We start from the raw sequence: 14743 nt of genomic DNA, 5'->3' as shown, positions 1-14743 counted from the left end.
GCCCCGTCAGTAGTATATCAGACTAAAAGCAAGTACATGTACACGGGGTTGGCTCCAGACATCGTTCGGGCCCTTCTAAATGTGCCGAGGACACCAAAATCTTCCCAACCCCGGCCTGCTCTCGTCCTGCCTGCTTTGACCGATTCGATCATCTCTCCTAGTAGCTTGTTGACTTACTCGAGAATTGCAAAAGTCGCTCACCCCCTGATTGCTTTTGTGCAGCTAGGTACGAGGCAGCATAACAAAGCTTGAACGCCTCACGGCTTGCATTTCTAGAATACCAGGACTATCCCGGCATCGAGGGTTTGAAAGAGTGAGCACAGGTAAATGACCAGTCTCGACATCGTTCTCACTCCCTGCGACGCACACCCCGGAACCAACAAGAAGGGAAGATATCACCCAGCCAACTCCAGTTTGCTGTCTCCCGGCTACGGCTCAGGGCTCCGACTCTTGTCCTAGTCCCTTTCAGCTGAATCTTACCTCTTACTCGCATGACACCTTTTCCATCACCGTCCTTGAACGGCGAATGGTTTATCTCTTCGCCGTCCACCTCTTTGACCACCGTCTAAATCCTTCTTGCCGGCCTTTACTAACCTTCTGCTTGCTACCGAATCCAACCCCCAGCACGCCTCCTGGAAACAAGATACACGCCCCTCCCCACTCAACCTCCACAGCTCTCTTCTTGTTTCCCGCCTTTCCCTTCCCAGTTTGCCCCAATCATAGCCGTCTCCAGTGTCTTATTACGCTTGTGAAATCTCACACGCACGGTGGCCGTCTCTCCTCCCCTCTCGAGACAAGCCAGCGGAGAATTGTCAGATAGGATTGACCGGGCAGGGGATCATCATGGAACAAGCCATATCCTGTCGCCTCTGATTAACCCGCTGCAATAAGAACATTATTAGACCAGGAACTCGGTCCGTGGGCCCCCGACTCCTCAACGCTACTTGCTTGGCTACCTACTTTGCTCTGTAGCTCTCGCGCTTGTAGGCTTCTCGGCGGATAACCCTATTTTCTATGGTCCGACTACCTTGCATTGGCAACTGGGTCCCATTGACTGGGCCTAAGAGTCGCACAAAAACCGACCGTGAGCCGCCAATCAGCCTCAAGAGGCTGATTCCTGTTGTGTTTTCCCTCCGACTCCGTCGTTTGAGCCCGCGACTTTGGTCGGGTTCAGCAACTTCAGCTTTCGCCAGAACCCGTCACTCAAGTCGTGGAACTTTGCGATTTTGCTGCGGGCTGCCGTTCCATCTCGATAACCACCGACGACACGACTGCATGCTGTATCACGAAAGGTTCTAGTATCTCTGGTTATCAGGTATCACACTGTTCCAGCGGCGTCTGTTTCACGTCGGCTCTTCTCCGCCTGGCTGGATCTCGGTTCCATTCTTGTTTCGAACCTGCTGGCTGGCTTCTCAGTCTCGTGTTCATTCCCTGAGCCCAGCGAACGACTTTTCTCTTTGGACTCTCTCCCCCCTCATCAGTTTGAGACCAACCGCCGAGTTACTCTCCCCTTAGTCTTTCTACATTTTGTACTAGGCCACGGAGAAGTCGAGATTGCTATCCATCTTCGTCTAATTACTGCTGGATTGATCGTTGAAGAAAGAACCACGGGGTTCTAAGTTATCATTTTAATTCTGTCACGTCTCGATATCCAAGATCGCGCCGGGATTTTACTGCAAACACCCGTTACCGTCGATATACCACCTACATCTTCGAGTTCCAACTATTAATCATTAGAAAGAGCACTACTCTTCCGCATTCGTTTCGAGCTTTCACGGGATCTTGGGGCTTACAGTAGCCCATCTTGATGATCGAAGCTTGGAATTTTGTTTTTTGAACCTGGGCACCGTGGATAGTGGCCCAGCTAAGCATTTGAAGGAATATCTCATCCATGACCTTTATAACGCAACCTTCTAATCCGACGCCGCCCCTCCACCCCGGGCCTCCTCAAGCTTATTCCAACTCGGCCCGCTGTGCCTTCGACTTCAATTGGAGCCGTAAGGAGCTCCTCCCAGAGGAGTCGGCTGTACGGAGTAGGGCATATCCCTCGCCTCCTATGTCCGGCTCTCCGCCTTTGCCTCTGAGATCGGCTCATGAGGCCGGTGGTCGAGGCGAGGCTCCGACTTTCTACGCTACCTCTAGACTTATCGATGGCCTTCGTGGAGGTCCGACACAATCATCGCCTGCAAATATTCGGGAACAAATTTCACCAATAATAACGAGACCATACCCACAAGAACCAACAACAAGGTCGCCCTATTCATACCCAAGGCCGGACGAATCAGGGAGAATTGTCCCTTATCCTCCTCAGCATCACCATGGAATGCCCCAAGGAGTTTCACAAGCGCCGTACCTGAACTCAGCATCATCGAATTCGGAAGCATATCCTGTGCCTGATCGATCACAGGCAGTCGAATCACAGCCGTTTACGTCTCCGAAATCTCAGAGAAAGACAAAGGGCCATGTTGCCTCCGCTTGCGTGCCTTGCAAGAAAGCTCATCTTCGGTTAGTCATAAGTGATTGAAACAGGCGTACGACGCTCTGCAAGCCCTATGTAATTACTAACACTCTTTTCCCTTAGATGTGATGGTACGTTGTATTTGTCTTTGATTTTGTTCGTTTGAAAAACTACATAGTTCGCCGGTTTCATCGTCCTGCGGGTCTGTTTCTCTCAGAGAGCACATAATCCATCTGAAACCCACCAATGTCATGGATGAAGTATACAAAACTTCTTAGTTACTTTGGTGGAAGAAGATGAAAACCCTGCTTTGCCTCTTTGACGATATATAATTATGGGAAAGGGGAGGGGGGGCTCCGCATAGAGGACGGAAGATACGATGAATTTCTGAGCTGACTGATTGATAGCACAACGACCCTGTTCTCGATGTCTTGGTAATGGGAAAGAGGATGCTTGTGTCGACGTTCAGCATAAGAAAAGAGGTCGGCCACGATTACGAGACGAAAGAGATGCTAGATTCGATCCCACAAGATATTCCCATCCCCAGGATGCGGCCCTCAGGAGGCCGTTAAGTATATATCCCTCAGGCATGGCAGGACTTTCACCATACGAAGACCCTCTTCGACGAAGTCAATCCTATCGATCACTCGAGCCGCCGTCGAATGATGCTACTTCGCGTGAATATCAAGAGAGATCCATGGCTCCAGATCCAAATATCTATAACCCATCGTATCCAGGCACACCGCATGCTATGGAGCCTCTGGCGTACTTGAGTATGGAGTTTGATATTGTTAAGGCATCTCCAATGTTCATGGACATAGTCCACGCATCAAGCCCAATAGGGAATAAACTAAGCGATATCGTTACACCACACCAGGCAAATTTCCTCACCAATCTTCAAAATCAACTTTTTGAAGAGCAACGATTACACGAGCCGAATTATCTGCCTCCTATGCTGGGCAGGCTAGATTTAGCAATCAAGGACTTTGGATTTACGACTGAAGATATCGCAAGATTTCGCCTTAACCATCTCGAATATTTCAGCTTCGTTGGATATGATGGCTACACAAGGACTTTTCCGCTTCGTTTTGGGCTCGCAAAGGAGGGTTCGTTCTATTTCGTCGTGTTCCTGTTGAGTCTTCAACAGCCTCCTCCACAGTTACCACCTCCGCTACCATCGCATGCAGCGCATCAACAGTATTCCCACCATCCACCGCAGAGACAGCATTCTCAACATTCTCAGCATGCTCAGCACTCGCAGCATCCTCCATATGCGCAGCACTCACAACATCCACAACACACGAGGGACCCTGGTGTGGCTTATCATCATCCACCTCCATCTCATCAAACAGCGTATGGAGACCAGTCGAGTTCTTCCTCGGTTGATTCTTATCGACATCGACTTAGTGATGGCTCTATTCGATCGCCACACAATCCGGCTTCTTCGAGTACGGGTACCAGCTCAGGAATCCCAACTTATACGCAGTCACAATACTCTGGGGCTAGCTATCAGACTTCACAAAGTGACCATAACCCTACTAGTCGACCTGCAACTCAACCCGCTTATCACTTACCTCCTATTCGGGCACAGCCAGATCACAGACCCTCCTCTCGAGAAGTCGGTTGGCCCAATGGCGAACGACCAAGACGAGTTGATATTGGTGGCCTGCTGGAGCAGCCCGCCGACTCTGGCAGGCGGTAATGATGAAAAAGATTGTTCTGGAACCTTGAGGCTACACCCGACAAAGGGCCATTGTGACGAGTACCGGCTTGAGATTGTTTTATTCCTTGAGAGTTTATTCTTTGGCGCTGGCGCTTCAGGGGAATTGCTTTACTTCCATTACAAAGTATGGAATAAAGACACTGATTTTCAACACATGAGCGACATTGATTGATTTTTGCAAGCACGAAAACCTACGGACGATGCCAAAATGGCTGAAATTTTGTATCTTGGCAACAATGTACCAGTAGAGATGCCCACAGTCTGCGTTTCTTTCAGAGCGTTTATTGTCTTCATATGATCTCTTGTTTTTTATTGCGTGTTTTCTCTCCTAATTTCCTTTTTTTCCTTTACTCGGCTCGATGGCAAAAGCGGACGGACAGGGGGCGGTATCATTCAGCCAGGAGATTTCAAGGGGGCAATTGGGTTGAACGCTTAAGCGGTGTTACATTTTGAACAAGGGTTATGGGGTTTCCAGCGCAAAGTGTTAATTTGTGTCCTGTCTTTCTTCCTTGTCTTTCTTTTTATGGTTCATTTATGCAGAAACAGTTGAGCGCTTTGCGAAATTTCTAGCGGAAGCGGCGGCATCTATGGTATAAGGCATGAATATTCATGGAATTTGCTTTGACATATTGGAATTGTTACTTTCATTATTGCTCATTGGATGACTCTAGTTTGCTTGCTCAATGATTGCGCTTCAGGGGTGTGGATATCTACGTAGACATTGGTAGCCAACGTAGGTAATTATTAACGGTATCAAGAACGTCAAGCATGACCTTTTTGCTCTAATCTCAATTACTACCTAGGTGGCCTAACACATTGCTACGAAGCGTTTTTGTGAATACGAATGCTGCAAATTGATCCCTACTTACTAAGGCTGCCAACCTGCGAATTTGCATCTTGGATGTAGCAGCTACAGGTGAAGTGAAGCTCTCTTAGTTCGGCCTATATCGACATTCGATATTATTCTTATTCAAGACTATAACCTCCTTTCCTTCAACAACACAAAAGCCTACATCATATTATTAGACTACATGTAGTCCATACTCTAATAGAATACCACATGGTCGTAAATGCAGCTGTTGTGGGAGCCGCGTACCGAAGTACCGAACTCTAGTACTAAGATCACGTGCAGGCGTGGGAACTTCGCGCACTCGCCCAATTCGTCATCCTCTTTCCACCGCCTTCCTTCTCGATTATTGAACAATTCCTTCCTTCTCACTTATTGAACAGTTCCTTCTTTCTCGATTATCGCACAATTTGTTCTGAGGAGATGAAAAATCTTCCAGGCATTCTTTTCTTTGTCTAATATTTATGACTTGCGTGCTACAGTAGGCTCCTCTAATTTCTGTACCCGGGATTTCTCTTTCATGTTGGCGTTGTTTTATGACGGTTGATGATTTGATTCGTGAAATATTTGGGCGTTGTTTGATTGCGATTTTCTGCTACAATTGATCAAATAGTGTTGAAGAGAGGCAGCCATGGACGAAATGGAAATTGACAGCGCCCCAGGAGGGACTAAAAGAAAGGCAGATGATGATATCTGGGTTCCGAGACCAAAACAAAGGATCAGGGTAATGCGCTTATCCTACTATTCCGCTCCCTTTCTGTTGGACTTGAGACGGGCAGGATGATTTTCGAATAATTATCGTCAACTAACTTTCGCTCGTTGCTAGGCTCTTGATCCCGATGTTGTGAACAAGATTGCAGCCGGGGAGATTATTGTTGCCCCTGTTCACGCGCTCAAAGAACTGATTGAGAATGCTGTGGATGCAGGCTCGACGTCGCTGGAAATCCTTGTCAAAGATGGAGGTTTGAAACTGCTTCAAATCACTGATAACGGTGGTGGCATTGAGGTATTACAGCTTTTTCACCTACAATCTCTCATTACCGCAGCTGACATTTTTCTCTAAAAGAAAGAAGACTTGGAAATACTATGCGTGAGGCATACGACATCCAAAATCTCTACATTTGAAGACCTATCATCCATTGCTACATATGGATTTCGCGGCGAGGCTTTGGCCAGCATCAGTCATATTGCTCATCTTACAGTCACGACAAAAACCAAAGAAGCAGCTCTCGCCTGGCGTGCCCATTATCTGGACGGAAAGCTAGCTCCCGCGAAGCCAGGGCAGTCTGCGGAACCCAAAGCGGTTGCCGGCCGCCAGGGAACCCAAATTACAGTGGAGGACTTGTTTTTCAATGTGCCAACACGTCGAAGAGCGTTTCGATCTTATGCCGATGAGTTCAACAAGATCATCGACATGGCAGGGCGCTATGCAGTTCACTGCAAAGGTGTTGCCTTCACTTGTAAGAAGGCCGGCGAGGCATCCAATTCACTGTCCGTACAAGCGCAAGCAACAGTGATAGACCGTATCCGCAACATCTATGGCGGCATGGTCGCCAATGAGCTGATTGAACTAACTGTCTCTGACGATAGATGGGGGTTCTCGGCCAATGGCTACGTCACGAATGCCAATTATGGCATCAAGAAGAGCAATTTCCTCTTGTTCATCAATCACCGCTGTGTTGAATCGTCAACCATGAAAAAGGCGATTGAACAAACATATACTGACTTCTTGCCCAAGGGTGGCCACCCTTTCATCTATCTCAGCCTTGAAATTGACCCAGCCCGAGTGGATGTCAATGTCCACCCTACCAAACGGGAAGTTCATTTCCTCAATGAAGAAGAGGTTATCCAAGCTATCTGCAAGAAAATCGAGTCGGAGCTCGCTGCTGTGGATGAAAGTCGAACATTTCTGACACAGTCACTGTTGCCAGGAGCCAAACCAGTTGAACCTTTGGACGAGGATGATAGCGATGTCGCCCCTAAATTCACGACACCAGCTCTCAGGAAGGTGCGGCGAAATTCAAATGACCTTGTCCGAACGGATAAATCTCAGGGCAAGATTACAGCCATGTTCTCGCCTGCCGGCCCCGCTGATAAAGCAGATTCTCCTGCTAGAGCAATGGAAGACGAGCCGTTCGCGGTTCCGGAACCGATAGAATACACGACGATAGACCGCGACCAAGTAAATTGCCGGCTCAGAAGCATCAAGGAGCTACGCCAAGAGGCTCGGGATGAGATCAACGAGGAGTTGACAGAGATGATCGCCTCTCACACCTTTGTCGGTGTCGTCGACGAGAAGCGACGGCTTGCCGCTATCCAGGCAGGCGTGAAACTATATTTGATCGACTATGGCCACATGTGCTTCGAGTACTTTTACCAGCTTGGTTTGACTGACTTTGGAAACTTTGGCGTAATCAATTTCAGCCCTCCTCTAGATCTCAGAGAACTTCTCCAGCTGGCAGTAGAAAAGGAGCACGAATCCGTTGGGATAACACCCGAAGACGGCTTTAATTACAAATTCGTCGTTAAAACGGTAGCAAATGCACTCATCGAACGGAGAGAGATGCTCCAAGAGTATTTTTCTCTCGAAATCACACCTACTGGAGAGGTGGTTTCCATCCCTCTTCTTGTTAAGGGATATACCCCGTCTATCGCAAAACTTCCCCGTTTTCTTCTTCGCCTCGGGCCCTATGTCAACTGGACCGATGAAAAGCAGTGCTTCAAGACGTTCCTCACGGAGCTGGCAACGTTTTATGTCCCCGAAGCATTACCCACGACGCCCACGGGGGAAATTGAAGAAGAGGACTTGGAGGAATCGTACTTGGATGACGAGGAGGTACAAGAACTAAACAGTGATGAGATTCTTGAGGAGGTGAGAAAAAGGAGACAGCACGTTCGATGGGCTGTTGAGCACGTCTTCTTCCCAGCGTTTAGGTCGCGTCTTATTGGGACGACCAAGCTCATGCAAAATGCTGTTTTAGAAGTGGCGAGCTTGAAGGGGCTATACAAGGTGTTTGAGCGGTGTTAATGACGGGGCAGGAGATTTGTTGGGAGCATTCAACATAACGGCGTAATTGATATCAGATTGTTTCAACTTTTCTATGTCTTATGTTGATATGCTTTATGATATGGGAGCTGTGTACTCAGAAAATAGCGAAAGCTATTAATGCTTTATTTATTCTAGATGCTATCAATTCGTCTATCTCAGCGTCACCTCTATTGGCTTGTGTTTCTTCTTGTACGCCAAGAATCGTGTCAAATTCATCATAACTTCGTCCGCCCTATCCCTTAGTTCTGGTTGGGCAGTCTTGTTCACGCTCTTGGCCATAGCCCTTGCCTTTGAAACAGTTCCGTCGAGGTGCTTCAAGAAGCCGCCTTTCCAGAACACCTCTGCATCGTAGGGGTACTCTTCGTTTCCATAGATATCAAAGACTTGGTTAAACGCCTCCACCGCATCGGCGGCAGGAGTGTCGGGAAGTCCAGCGAGCAGGGTGACGAGAAAAGTGCCAATCTCGCGGTTGAGGTCTGTTGGGGCAGGATGGAGGGCCAGCTGGCCGAGGACGCCGACGCACTTGACTCCGAGGGCTTGGAAGGGATCTTCGGGGTCGAGGCGGGCGGGCGCACCCTTTGTGGCCTGGTAGAGCGAAATGAACTTGCGGTGCTCGTTGGGCTGGAGGGGGGTCTCGCCGCGGAGGATTCGGGAGATGGCCCAGGCGAGACCGGTGATTTGGGTGGCGAGATCGACGTCGGCCGTGTCGGACGCGAGTGTGGGTGAGATAATCTGTTGCCAGAGGGTACGGCCGATGGGGGTCCAGGCAGCTTTGATGCCGGCGTTGGATTCGTCGGCAAGATCGAAGAGGGAGACGGACCAGGTGATGTTGTTGAGGGCAGAAAGAGCATGGGCTTGCATCTTAAGGGAGAGGTCGTCGGAGGGTTGGAGGGTGGCGAGGCGGATCAGCTCGGGCAGAGCAATCTGGACGAGAGATTTGAGGGTTGGAAGGTGGTCGATGTTATCCTCTCCATGGTCACCACCCGTCACCATGTCCATATCGGCCTCCATCTCATCTTCATTCATGTCATCATCTTCATCATCATCTCCGTCTTCATCTTCGTTGTCATCTGCGTCTGAGGCCACCTCGTCCATGTTTTCATCATCATCCTCATCCTCGTTGTTGTCCTCCTTCCCAGCTCCAGCACCGTTATGGTCTTTCTTAGAAGATGGCTGCGATGGGCCACCCATTTCGGATACAAGACTTGTGCCGATGGACGCCAGCGTCTCCAGAGCTAGTTGTTGATACTCTGAAGGACTGGACCAGCTGCTGCCGTTGGCGACATTCTCTCCAGGGATATACGTAGCGATGGCTTTGGTGAGAGTTGGTATCAGGTCTGAGTCGTCAGCCACATCAGTCTTTGGTGATATGTTCTTGAGTCCGAGAAGGGCGGCATAAATGTTGTGAAGGATGGCACAAGCCAAGATGCCATCTCCGCCGACATCATCCTTCAGGGTCACCAGTGCATCATAGCAGACGGTGTTGCCGCCAGTGCAGGTGAGTCTTTGGGCTAGATCGGAGTTATCCTCGGAGAGAATCATGAGACAGGCCATGGCATCTCCGCGGATATTTAATAGAGGATCCTGATCTTCTTGAGCAGTATACGTGATTAGTGTGAAGAGTAGATTGGTGATGGAGGAGTTGTTGGAAATAGCTTCCAAGATTTCGTCGCTGGCCTCAGCTAGAGCTGTTAGCAGCAAGACCAGAGACGCCGCAATGCTTGAGATGAAACCCTTCTCGGCCTTGGGTAGTTTGGCATAAGGCGTATCGCTTGAGAAGACTTTGTCATGAATCTAGGTTGCACATTCAAGTCAGAATACTGAGCCGGGATTATTTACCTTGAGTTTACTTACCAGTCTGGAGGCAAACTCAATTGCCGTCAAGACGTCCTGTCTGAACAAATGAACACAGAAATCAGCCTCCTCCTCCTGAGCCAGGACCTGCAAAATTCCCCATCCGGCAGCCCGACTCTCGAGTGCAGCGTCTGTCAGAGTCTGTGTGAGAACAGTGTAGACAATCTGTTCTCGCAGCAGCAGCTTGCGGCACTTTGTGTCTTGGATAATGCTTGAAATGAGAGAAGCGGCAGTAGAGCGAGATTTAGGATCGGCGCTCTTGAGGTCGTTTATGATAGGTAGAATCTTGCTCTCTCTCAGAGCGGCCAGCTCAGGATCTGAGGGAGGCTTGACGGCTTTGGCAACGGGATCGCTGCGATGGCCGCCCTTGGTTCTCTTTGATTTGCCCATGGCGTCGGTGTGAAGGAATAAACGGGATTTGTGAAGAGTATTATATGAGTGATTGATATTATATAAAAGAGAAAGATGGAAAAGAGAATGCCGTTATTTGGGACGTTATGAATGGATGGTTATTGATCTTTGTGTTGATGAACTTGTTTACATGCATGAAATATCAAAAGTTTTTTTTTTTTTTTACACTAACACTGTTGCTCGTACCCCACCATGGGATGGCCACCTTCCTCCACTTACGGAGTATCAATGATATCAAATAGACTAAGAATATGGAGCATTGGGACAAGCTCACACTAAAAACCACACTTGAGTGCTTTCCAGTTGCTCATTAGTGCTTTAGGCGGACGGTTATAGAGCTCTACAGCCTGTAATTTTGGCGTTCATCGGGCATTCCTGCCGCGAGTAGCATCATCAAATGTCACCTACAAGTATCAGCCACCGGTATAACCGCTGAGTGCTACATTGGGCTCCCCACAATTGCGCCACAGGGTGCTATCTAATCAAGGCCTCTGTGCGACGACAAGCTCCCCCAAACAGGCATAAGTGCCACAACACCGTTTTCATCTCTTCAACACTCTCACCTCCCATATTCTTCCAAGTCACATCGCTTGGAAGCTCTCGATTGAAACAACGAAAGCAATCTGGAGCTGATACAATCCAGCGATGTGACAAGCTGGTTCCCGAACCATCTTCATTTGATTTTGCTGTAATCATCCAATCGCCAACCAGAGCTGAGCTGAGCTACTATTGAAGTCCGAGACATCATGCCGCCTCCCGGAGCCCGGAGCTGGTCCTTGTCGCAGCTTTGGCGCGACGACGACGAGGAGATGGCCAGCAAAAAGGACGATGATCTTGGCTTGCCTCGGCACACCAAGCACTCTGACCAGTGGCAAACCGCACCCAAATCTTCTCTTCACTGGACCACGCTGCTTCGGCTTATTGTATACACTGTTGCCCTCTTCACGCTGGTATATGGGCTGTTCGGAGTTATTGGGCCTGCTCCAGGAGCCTCGTCTCTTGATCCGGCAAACTTGATGCCCTTGTATGACACGCCACGGCCGCCTCCCAGATACGATGCACCTCGGATGGAGGAAGAGGGGCCAACGATCAAGACACCAAAGGCGCCCAAGCCACCAACACCAAAACCTCAAGCCGAACCTCAAGCCGAACCTCAGGGCGGCAGTGGTAGCGGCATAGGTGAAAGCAAAGGTGCGGCGGAAGCTCCCAAGACATACAATGGACCGCTGAAGCTCCCACACTTGGGCCCGTCGTTGCAAGCCATTATCACGGATACCTCAGGGAGGCTGCAGAAGAATCGCAACGTCTTATTTGCAACTGCTAGTCTTCGGAGTGCGGCACTTCTACTCCCAATGGCATGCCAGATGGCTACAGAGCGCCAGAACTATGTACATTTTGCATTGATGAGCAGGAGTGATATGCCCATGAAAGAATTGCTCGCGATAAACGGCATCGATAAGGAGTGCCCTCTGATTGTGCATGGTACGATTACATATGTTGCCCACCGAACCCCTCGGATTGACGATAATGCTGATTGAAATTGAATATTTCTAGATGCTCGCCCTGACCATTCCACCATTGCAACCGAGGCGCGGATGTCCCTCTCTGTGGCCCGAGCTCTATGTAAGCCTAAAATGAGGACCTGTTGTTAATCCCTTTGCTGGATGTAATTCTAACAGGCAGCCTCTTCCAGACTATGTCAATCTTTATATGCACCCTCAAGCCATCATCATAGACTCCTCTGCTACTGAGGAGCACTATTTTCTCTCTGGCATTCGCGACGAGGTCCGAGGCACAGGGTCTACTCTGATCGAACTTCCTGAGAGGCCAGGCAATCGATTCTCGTGGTTATCAAAGCTTGATGCTTCTGCACTAGCAGGTAAGGCATCACATTCCCACAAACTATTACCCCGGTGAAGTTGGTTCTAATCACAGTTCTGTGAAAGCGTGGAATGATGTCAGCTTCGACATTCTCATCCATGCCCCTCCACATGGCACAGGAAACCTGAAGCGGTTACTCAGATCTCTATCGAGAGCTGATTTGGCCGGCGTGGCTCCGCCTCACATGACCATTGAGCTTCCAACAAGGATTGATCAAGACCTGAACAATTTCCTGACCGGATATCAATGGCCGTCAAAGGCTCCCAGCTCAGGTCCGAAGCCACGGCTTCTCTCGCTGCGTCACCGTATTCCTAGACAGAAAATAAGTGAAGAGGAGAGCTCCGTTCGGTTCCTCGAGTCATTTTGGCCGACCAGACCGTCTCACTCTCATGTCTTAGTTCTGTCGCCTCACGCCGAAGTCACTCCTCAGTTCTTTCATTGTACGTTTGCTTATCAGCTTCTCTCTGATTCCTTTTTGGCCGATAATAGACTCCGGATATGCTGACTTATAATAGATGTAAAGTATTCCCTTCTGCAGCGACGCTACTCTGCCATTGCATCTCGCCAAGATTGGGAAAGTAAACTCTTTGGCATCAGCTTCTCGGCACCAACAACATATCTCGACGGTAGCACCCAGTTCGCACCTCCAAAACCACTTGAGGGACAGGAATTCGGCGCAGATGGCACCCCCTTCCTATGGCAGGCCCCCAACAGCGATGCGATTCTCATTCTGGGAGATAAGTGGGTAGAGCTTCACGGTTATGTGTCCCAGCTTTTGGAGAAACGACATGCCTCGTCGACAACACCAGATCTCCTTTCAAAGAAAGAGGTTGGCAAAAGGCATCCTGGCTGGCTAGAATACACGCTTCAGCTGTCGCGAATCCGGGGATACTTTACCCTCTACCCTACCCAGCTGACGGCCAATACCATTGTTGGTATTCACACTGATTTATATGAGGTGCCCGAGGAATATCAAGGCGAGAAGGCTTCTGAGCAAGAACAGGACGCAATCAAGCATGCAACGGAATTGTTTGATCCCGCATCGCAGATAGATATGCTGGCGACGCTTCCTCACGAGGGCGAGTTGCCACTCCTCTATCACCTCCCTTGGATAACTTGGGATGGCAAAGAGACGTATGACGGTGCTATCCAGAAGATTGCTGCCAAGTACAGGCTGGAATTCCGCAACCAGGTGGGGCAGTGCAAAGATGAAAATCCGGAAGTTGTTCCGGGCTTTGATTCATACGCTAGGGATCTCTTCTGTTTTGCCAAAGAGATGTGATTTATTTTTATGGGACATGGCGCATGATGAGGTGTCATGGCGATTTATGGAGTTATGCTGGGGCGGTGGTGCCATCATATCGGGACTTTTGATCATTTTTTTGTATTAATGAGCAAGTGTATGCATATCCTTTTTGGGAGTCTTGTGTATTCTAATAGAAGAAAACTCCGCCGAACTTGACTAGAAACGAGAAATTTGTGCATGATATTGCGGTGTGCATAGTTGCTGTATACCGTCACCTTTGCCGTACTTTATCTACGACTAACAATATGATGCACGTTCCAATGATTGAAGTGGCTATTATACCCAACACCTGCGACAGCGGAGTCAATGCAGTGCACTTTTGCTTGAACAGAAATATCTAAACTTACCACCTGAGTCTTCCAGCCGGATTGCACAATGGCGGCTCTTTTACCATATAAATTGACAGTCCCTAGCAAAAAGGATGATGACTCCGGTTAGTTCCCATCTGTACATACTTGAAACCGAGGCTGGAAAGAGGTAAATAGATGCCTGAAAGAGAGGGGTGAAACTCACTGATATAGTTTCCCGCTCCTAGAGCCAAAGTCACAACGGACAATACCCAGAAAATGCCACCAAGAGGCTTCGCCACCCGGCGCTCGAGATCGCTGGGCGTGCCCTTGATGTGGAACGAGACGGTGATGGCGACAGAGACGATGGCCATGTATATCGACAGGCGGAGGTACGAAAGGAAAGCTGCAAATTGTTTTAGCTGCGAATCAAGAGAGAAATGTTCGCTTGGTAAGAATAGAGAGAGAGAGGTAAAGGCTGAGATGAAACTAACTTCGCTCGTTGGCGCAGTGATCCCGCGCATCGCTACTTTCGTTGATGAACAAGAGGGGACTGGGCCAGGGCCATTGGAAAAAGGCGGATGATTTGTCGAGGCCATCTGGTCTGCAGATTTGTTAGCATCAATCCTTTCCACTACAGAATTTACATTATCGTGTAGTAGACAATAATCTTGAGAGAAGAATAAGACGAGTTTGACATGCCCTAGTTCGCTGACTTCGATGGGCTCTGTGAGAGCGAGGAACGGGGCGCAGCATCCTGTATTGCCGCCCTCTTCATCAGACATGCTGCCTGTTGTTTTTTTCTTGGCCTCTTGTGTGATGGTATTTAGTTTCTTTTGAAATTTTGAGGGTTTTTAATCGTATTTTGAGATGTGGTTGAGCGCGACTCACGGAAATGGCGGAATGAATAAGGTTGCTGGTGGTTTT

The 14743-nt window shown here is 49.0% G+C and overlaps 5 protein-coding genes across 5 annotated transcripts; 3 read left to right on the top strand and 2 right to left on the bottom strand.

The window, feature by feature from the left end:
• The first annotated feature begins 1595 nt into the window (after positions 1 to 1595).
• Positions 1596 to 4289, top strand: V8C40DRAFT_171519 (Zn(II)2Cys6 transcription factor domain-containing protein). Its single transcript, XM_083211608.1, has 3 exons — positions 1596 to 2505; positions 2582 to 2589; positions 2866 to 4289. Exons 1-3 carry the CDS (start codon positions 1892 to 1894, stop codon positions 4158 to 4160), a joined length of 1917 nt encoding a protein of 638 aa, XP_083075431.1. The 5' UTR covers positions 1596 to 1891; the 3' UTR covers positions 4161 to 4289.
• A 1082-nt stretch (positions 4290 to 5371) lies between these two features.
• On the top strand, positions 5372 to 8238 carry V8C40DRAFT_238658 (mismatch repair ATPase MLH1). The gene is made up of 3 exons (XM_083214493.1): positions 5372 to 5752; positions 5855 to 6034; positions 6095 to 8238. The coding sequence occupies exons 1-3, from the start codon at positions 5660 to 5662 to the stop codon at positions 8054 to 8056; spliced, it is 2235 nt and encodes a 744-aa protein (XP_083075430.1). The 5' UTR covers positions 5372 to 5659; the 3' UTR covers positions 8057 to 8238.
• Positions 8092 to 10459, bottom strand: V8C40DRAFT_238655 (uncharacterized protein). The gene is made up of 2 exons (XM_083214492.1): positions 9932 to 10459; positions 8092 to 9871 (listed from the first exon to the last, which is right to left on the bottom strand). The coding sequence occupies exons 1-2, from the start codon at positions 10319 to 10321 to the stop codon at positions 8228 to 8230; spliced, it is 2034 nt and encodes a 677-aa protein (XP_083075429.1). The 5' UTR covers positions 10322 to 10459; the 3' UTR covers positions 8092 to 8227.
• Positions 10460 to 10864: 405 nt separating this feature from the next.
• V8C40DRAFT_238654 (uncharacterized protein) lies at positions 10865 to 13710 on the top strand. The gene is made up of 5 exons (XM_083214491.1): positions 10865 to 11824; positions 11897 to 11965; positions 12036 to 12221; positions 12289 to 12663; positions 12739 to 13710. The coding sequence occupies exons 1-5, from the start codon at positions 11089 to 11091 to the stop codon at positions 13503 to 13505; spliced, it is 2133 nt and encodes a 710-aa protein (XP_083075428.1). The 5' UTR covers positions 10865 to 11088; the 3' UTR covers positions 13506 to 13710.
• Positions 13609 to 14734, bottom strand: V8C40DRAFT_238648 (DUF202 domain-containing protein). The gene is made up of 5 exons (XM_083214490.1): positions 14519 to 14734; positions 14311 to 14420; positions 14043 to 14222; positions 13877 to 13938; positions 13609 to 13818 (listed from the first exon to the last, which is right to left on the bottom strand). The coding sequence occupies exons 1-5, from the start codon at positions 14599 to 14601 to the stop codon at positions 13741 to 13743; spliced, it is 513 nt and encodes a 170-aa protein (XP_083075427.1). The 5' UTR covers positions 14602 to 14734; the 3' UTR covers positions 13609 to 13740.
• Positions 14735 to 14743: the final 9 nt, after the last annotated feature.

The sequence above is a fragment of the Trichoderma camerunense genome (genome assembly GCF_050948025.1).
Source record: "Trichoderma camerunense strain CBS 138272 chromosome Unknown V8C40scaffold_5, whole genome shotgun sequence".
NCBI classification, from domain to species: Eukaryota; Fungi; Ascomycota; class Sordariomycetes; order Hypocreales; family Hypocreaceae; genus Trichoderma; species Trichoderma camerunense.
This window is presented reverse-complemented; position numbering and strand designations above follow the sequence as displayed.

Coding starts and splice junctions, on each gene's coding strand:
- V8C40DRAFT_171519 (XM_083211608.1), top strand. CDS start 1,892: ATGACCTTTATAACGCAACCTTCTAATCCGACGCCGCCCCTCCACCCC.
- V8C40DRAFT_238658 (XM_083214493.1), top strand. CDS start 5,660: ATGGACGAAATGGAAATTGACAGCGCCCCAGGAGGGACTAAAAGAAAG. Junction 5,753..5,854: donor GACCAAAACAAAGGATCAGG/GTAATGCGCTTA, acceptor GCTCGTTGCTAG/GCTCTTGATCCCGATGTTGT. Junction 6,035..6,094: donor ATAACGGTGGTGGCATTGAG/GTATTACAGCTT, acceptor TTTCTCTAAAAG/AAAGAAGACTTGGAAATACT.
- V8C40DRAFT_238655 (XM_083214492.1), bottom strand. CDS start 10,321: ATGGGCAAATCAAAGAGAACCAAGGGCGGCCATCGCAGCGATCCCGTT. Junction 9,872..9,931: donor TTGAGTTTGCCTCCAGACTG/GTAAGTAAACTC, acceptor TGTGCAACCTAG/ATTCATGACAAAGTCTTCTC.
- V8C40DRAFT_238654 (XM_083214491.1), top strand. CDS start 11,089: ATGCCGCCTCCCGGAGCCCGGAGCTGGTCCTTGTCGCAGCTTTGGCGC. Junction 11,825..11,896: donor GTGCCCTCTGATTGTGCATG/GTACGATTACAT, acceptor GAATATTTCTAG/ATGCTCGCCCTGACCATTCC. Junction 12,664..12,738: donor CACTCCTCAGTTCTTTCATT/GTACGTTTGCTT, acceptor GACTTATAATAG/ATGTAAAGTATTCCCTTCTG.
- V8C40DRAFT_238648 (XM_083214490.1), bottom strand. CDS start 14,601: ATGTCTGATGAAGAGGGCGGCAATACAGGATGCTGCGCCCCGTTCCTC. Junction 14,223..14,310: donor TCACTGCGCCAACGAGCGAA/GTTAGTTTCATC, acceptor AACAATTTGCAG/CTTTCCTTTCGTACCTCCGC. Junction 13,939..14,042: donor AGGAGCGGGAAACTATATCA/GTGAGTTTCACC, acceptor CCTTTTTGCTAG/GGACTGTCAATTTATATGGT.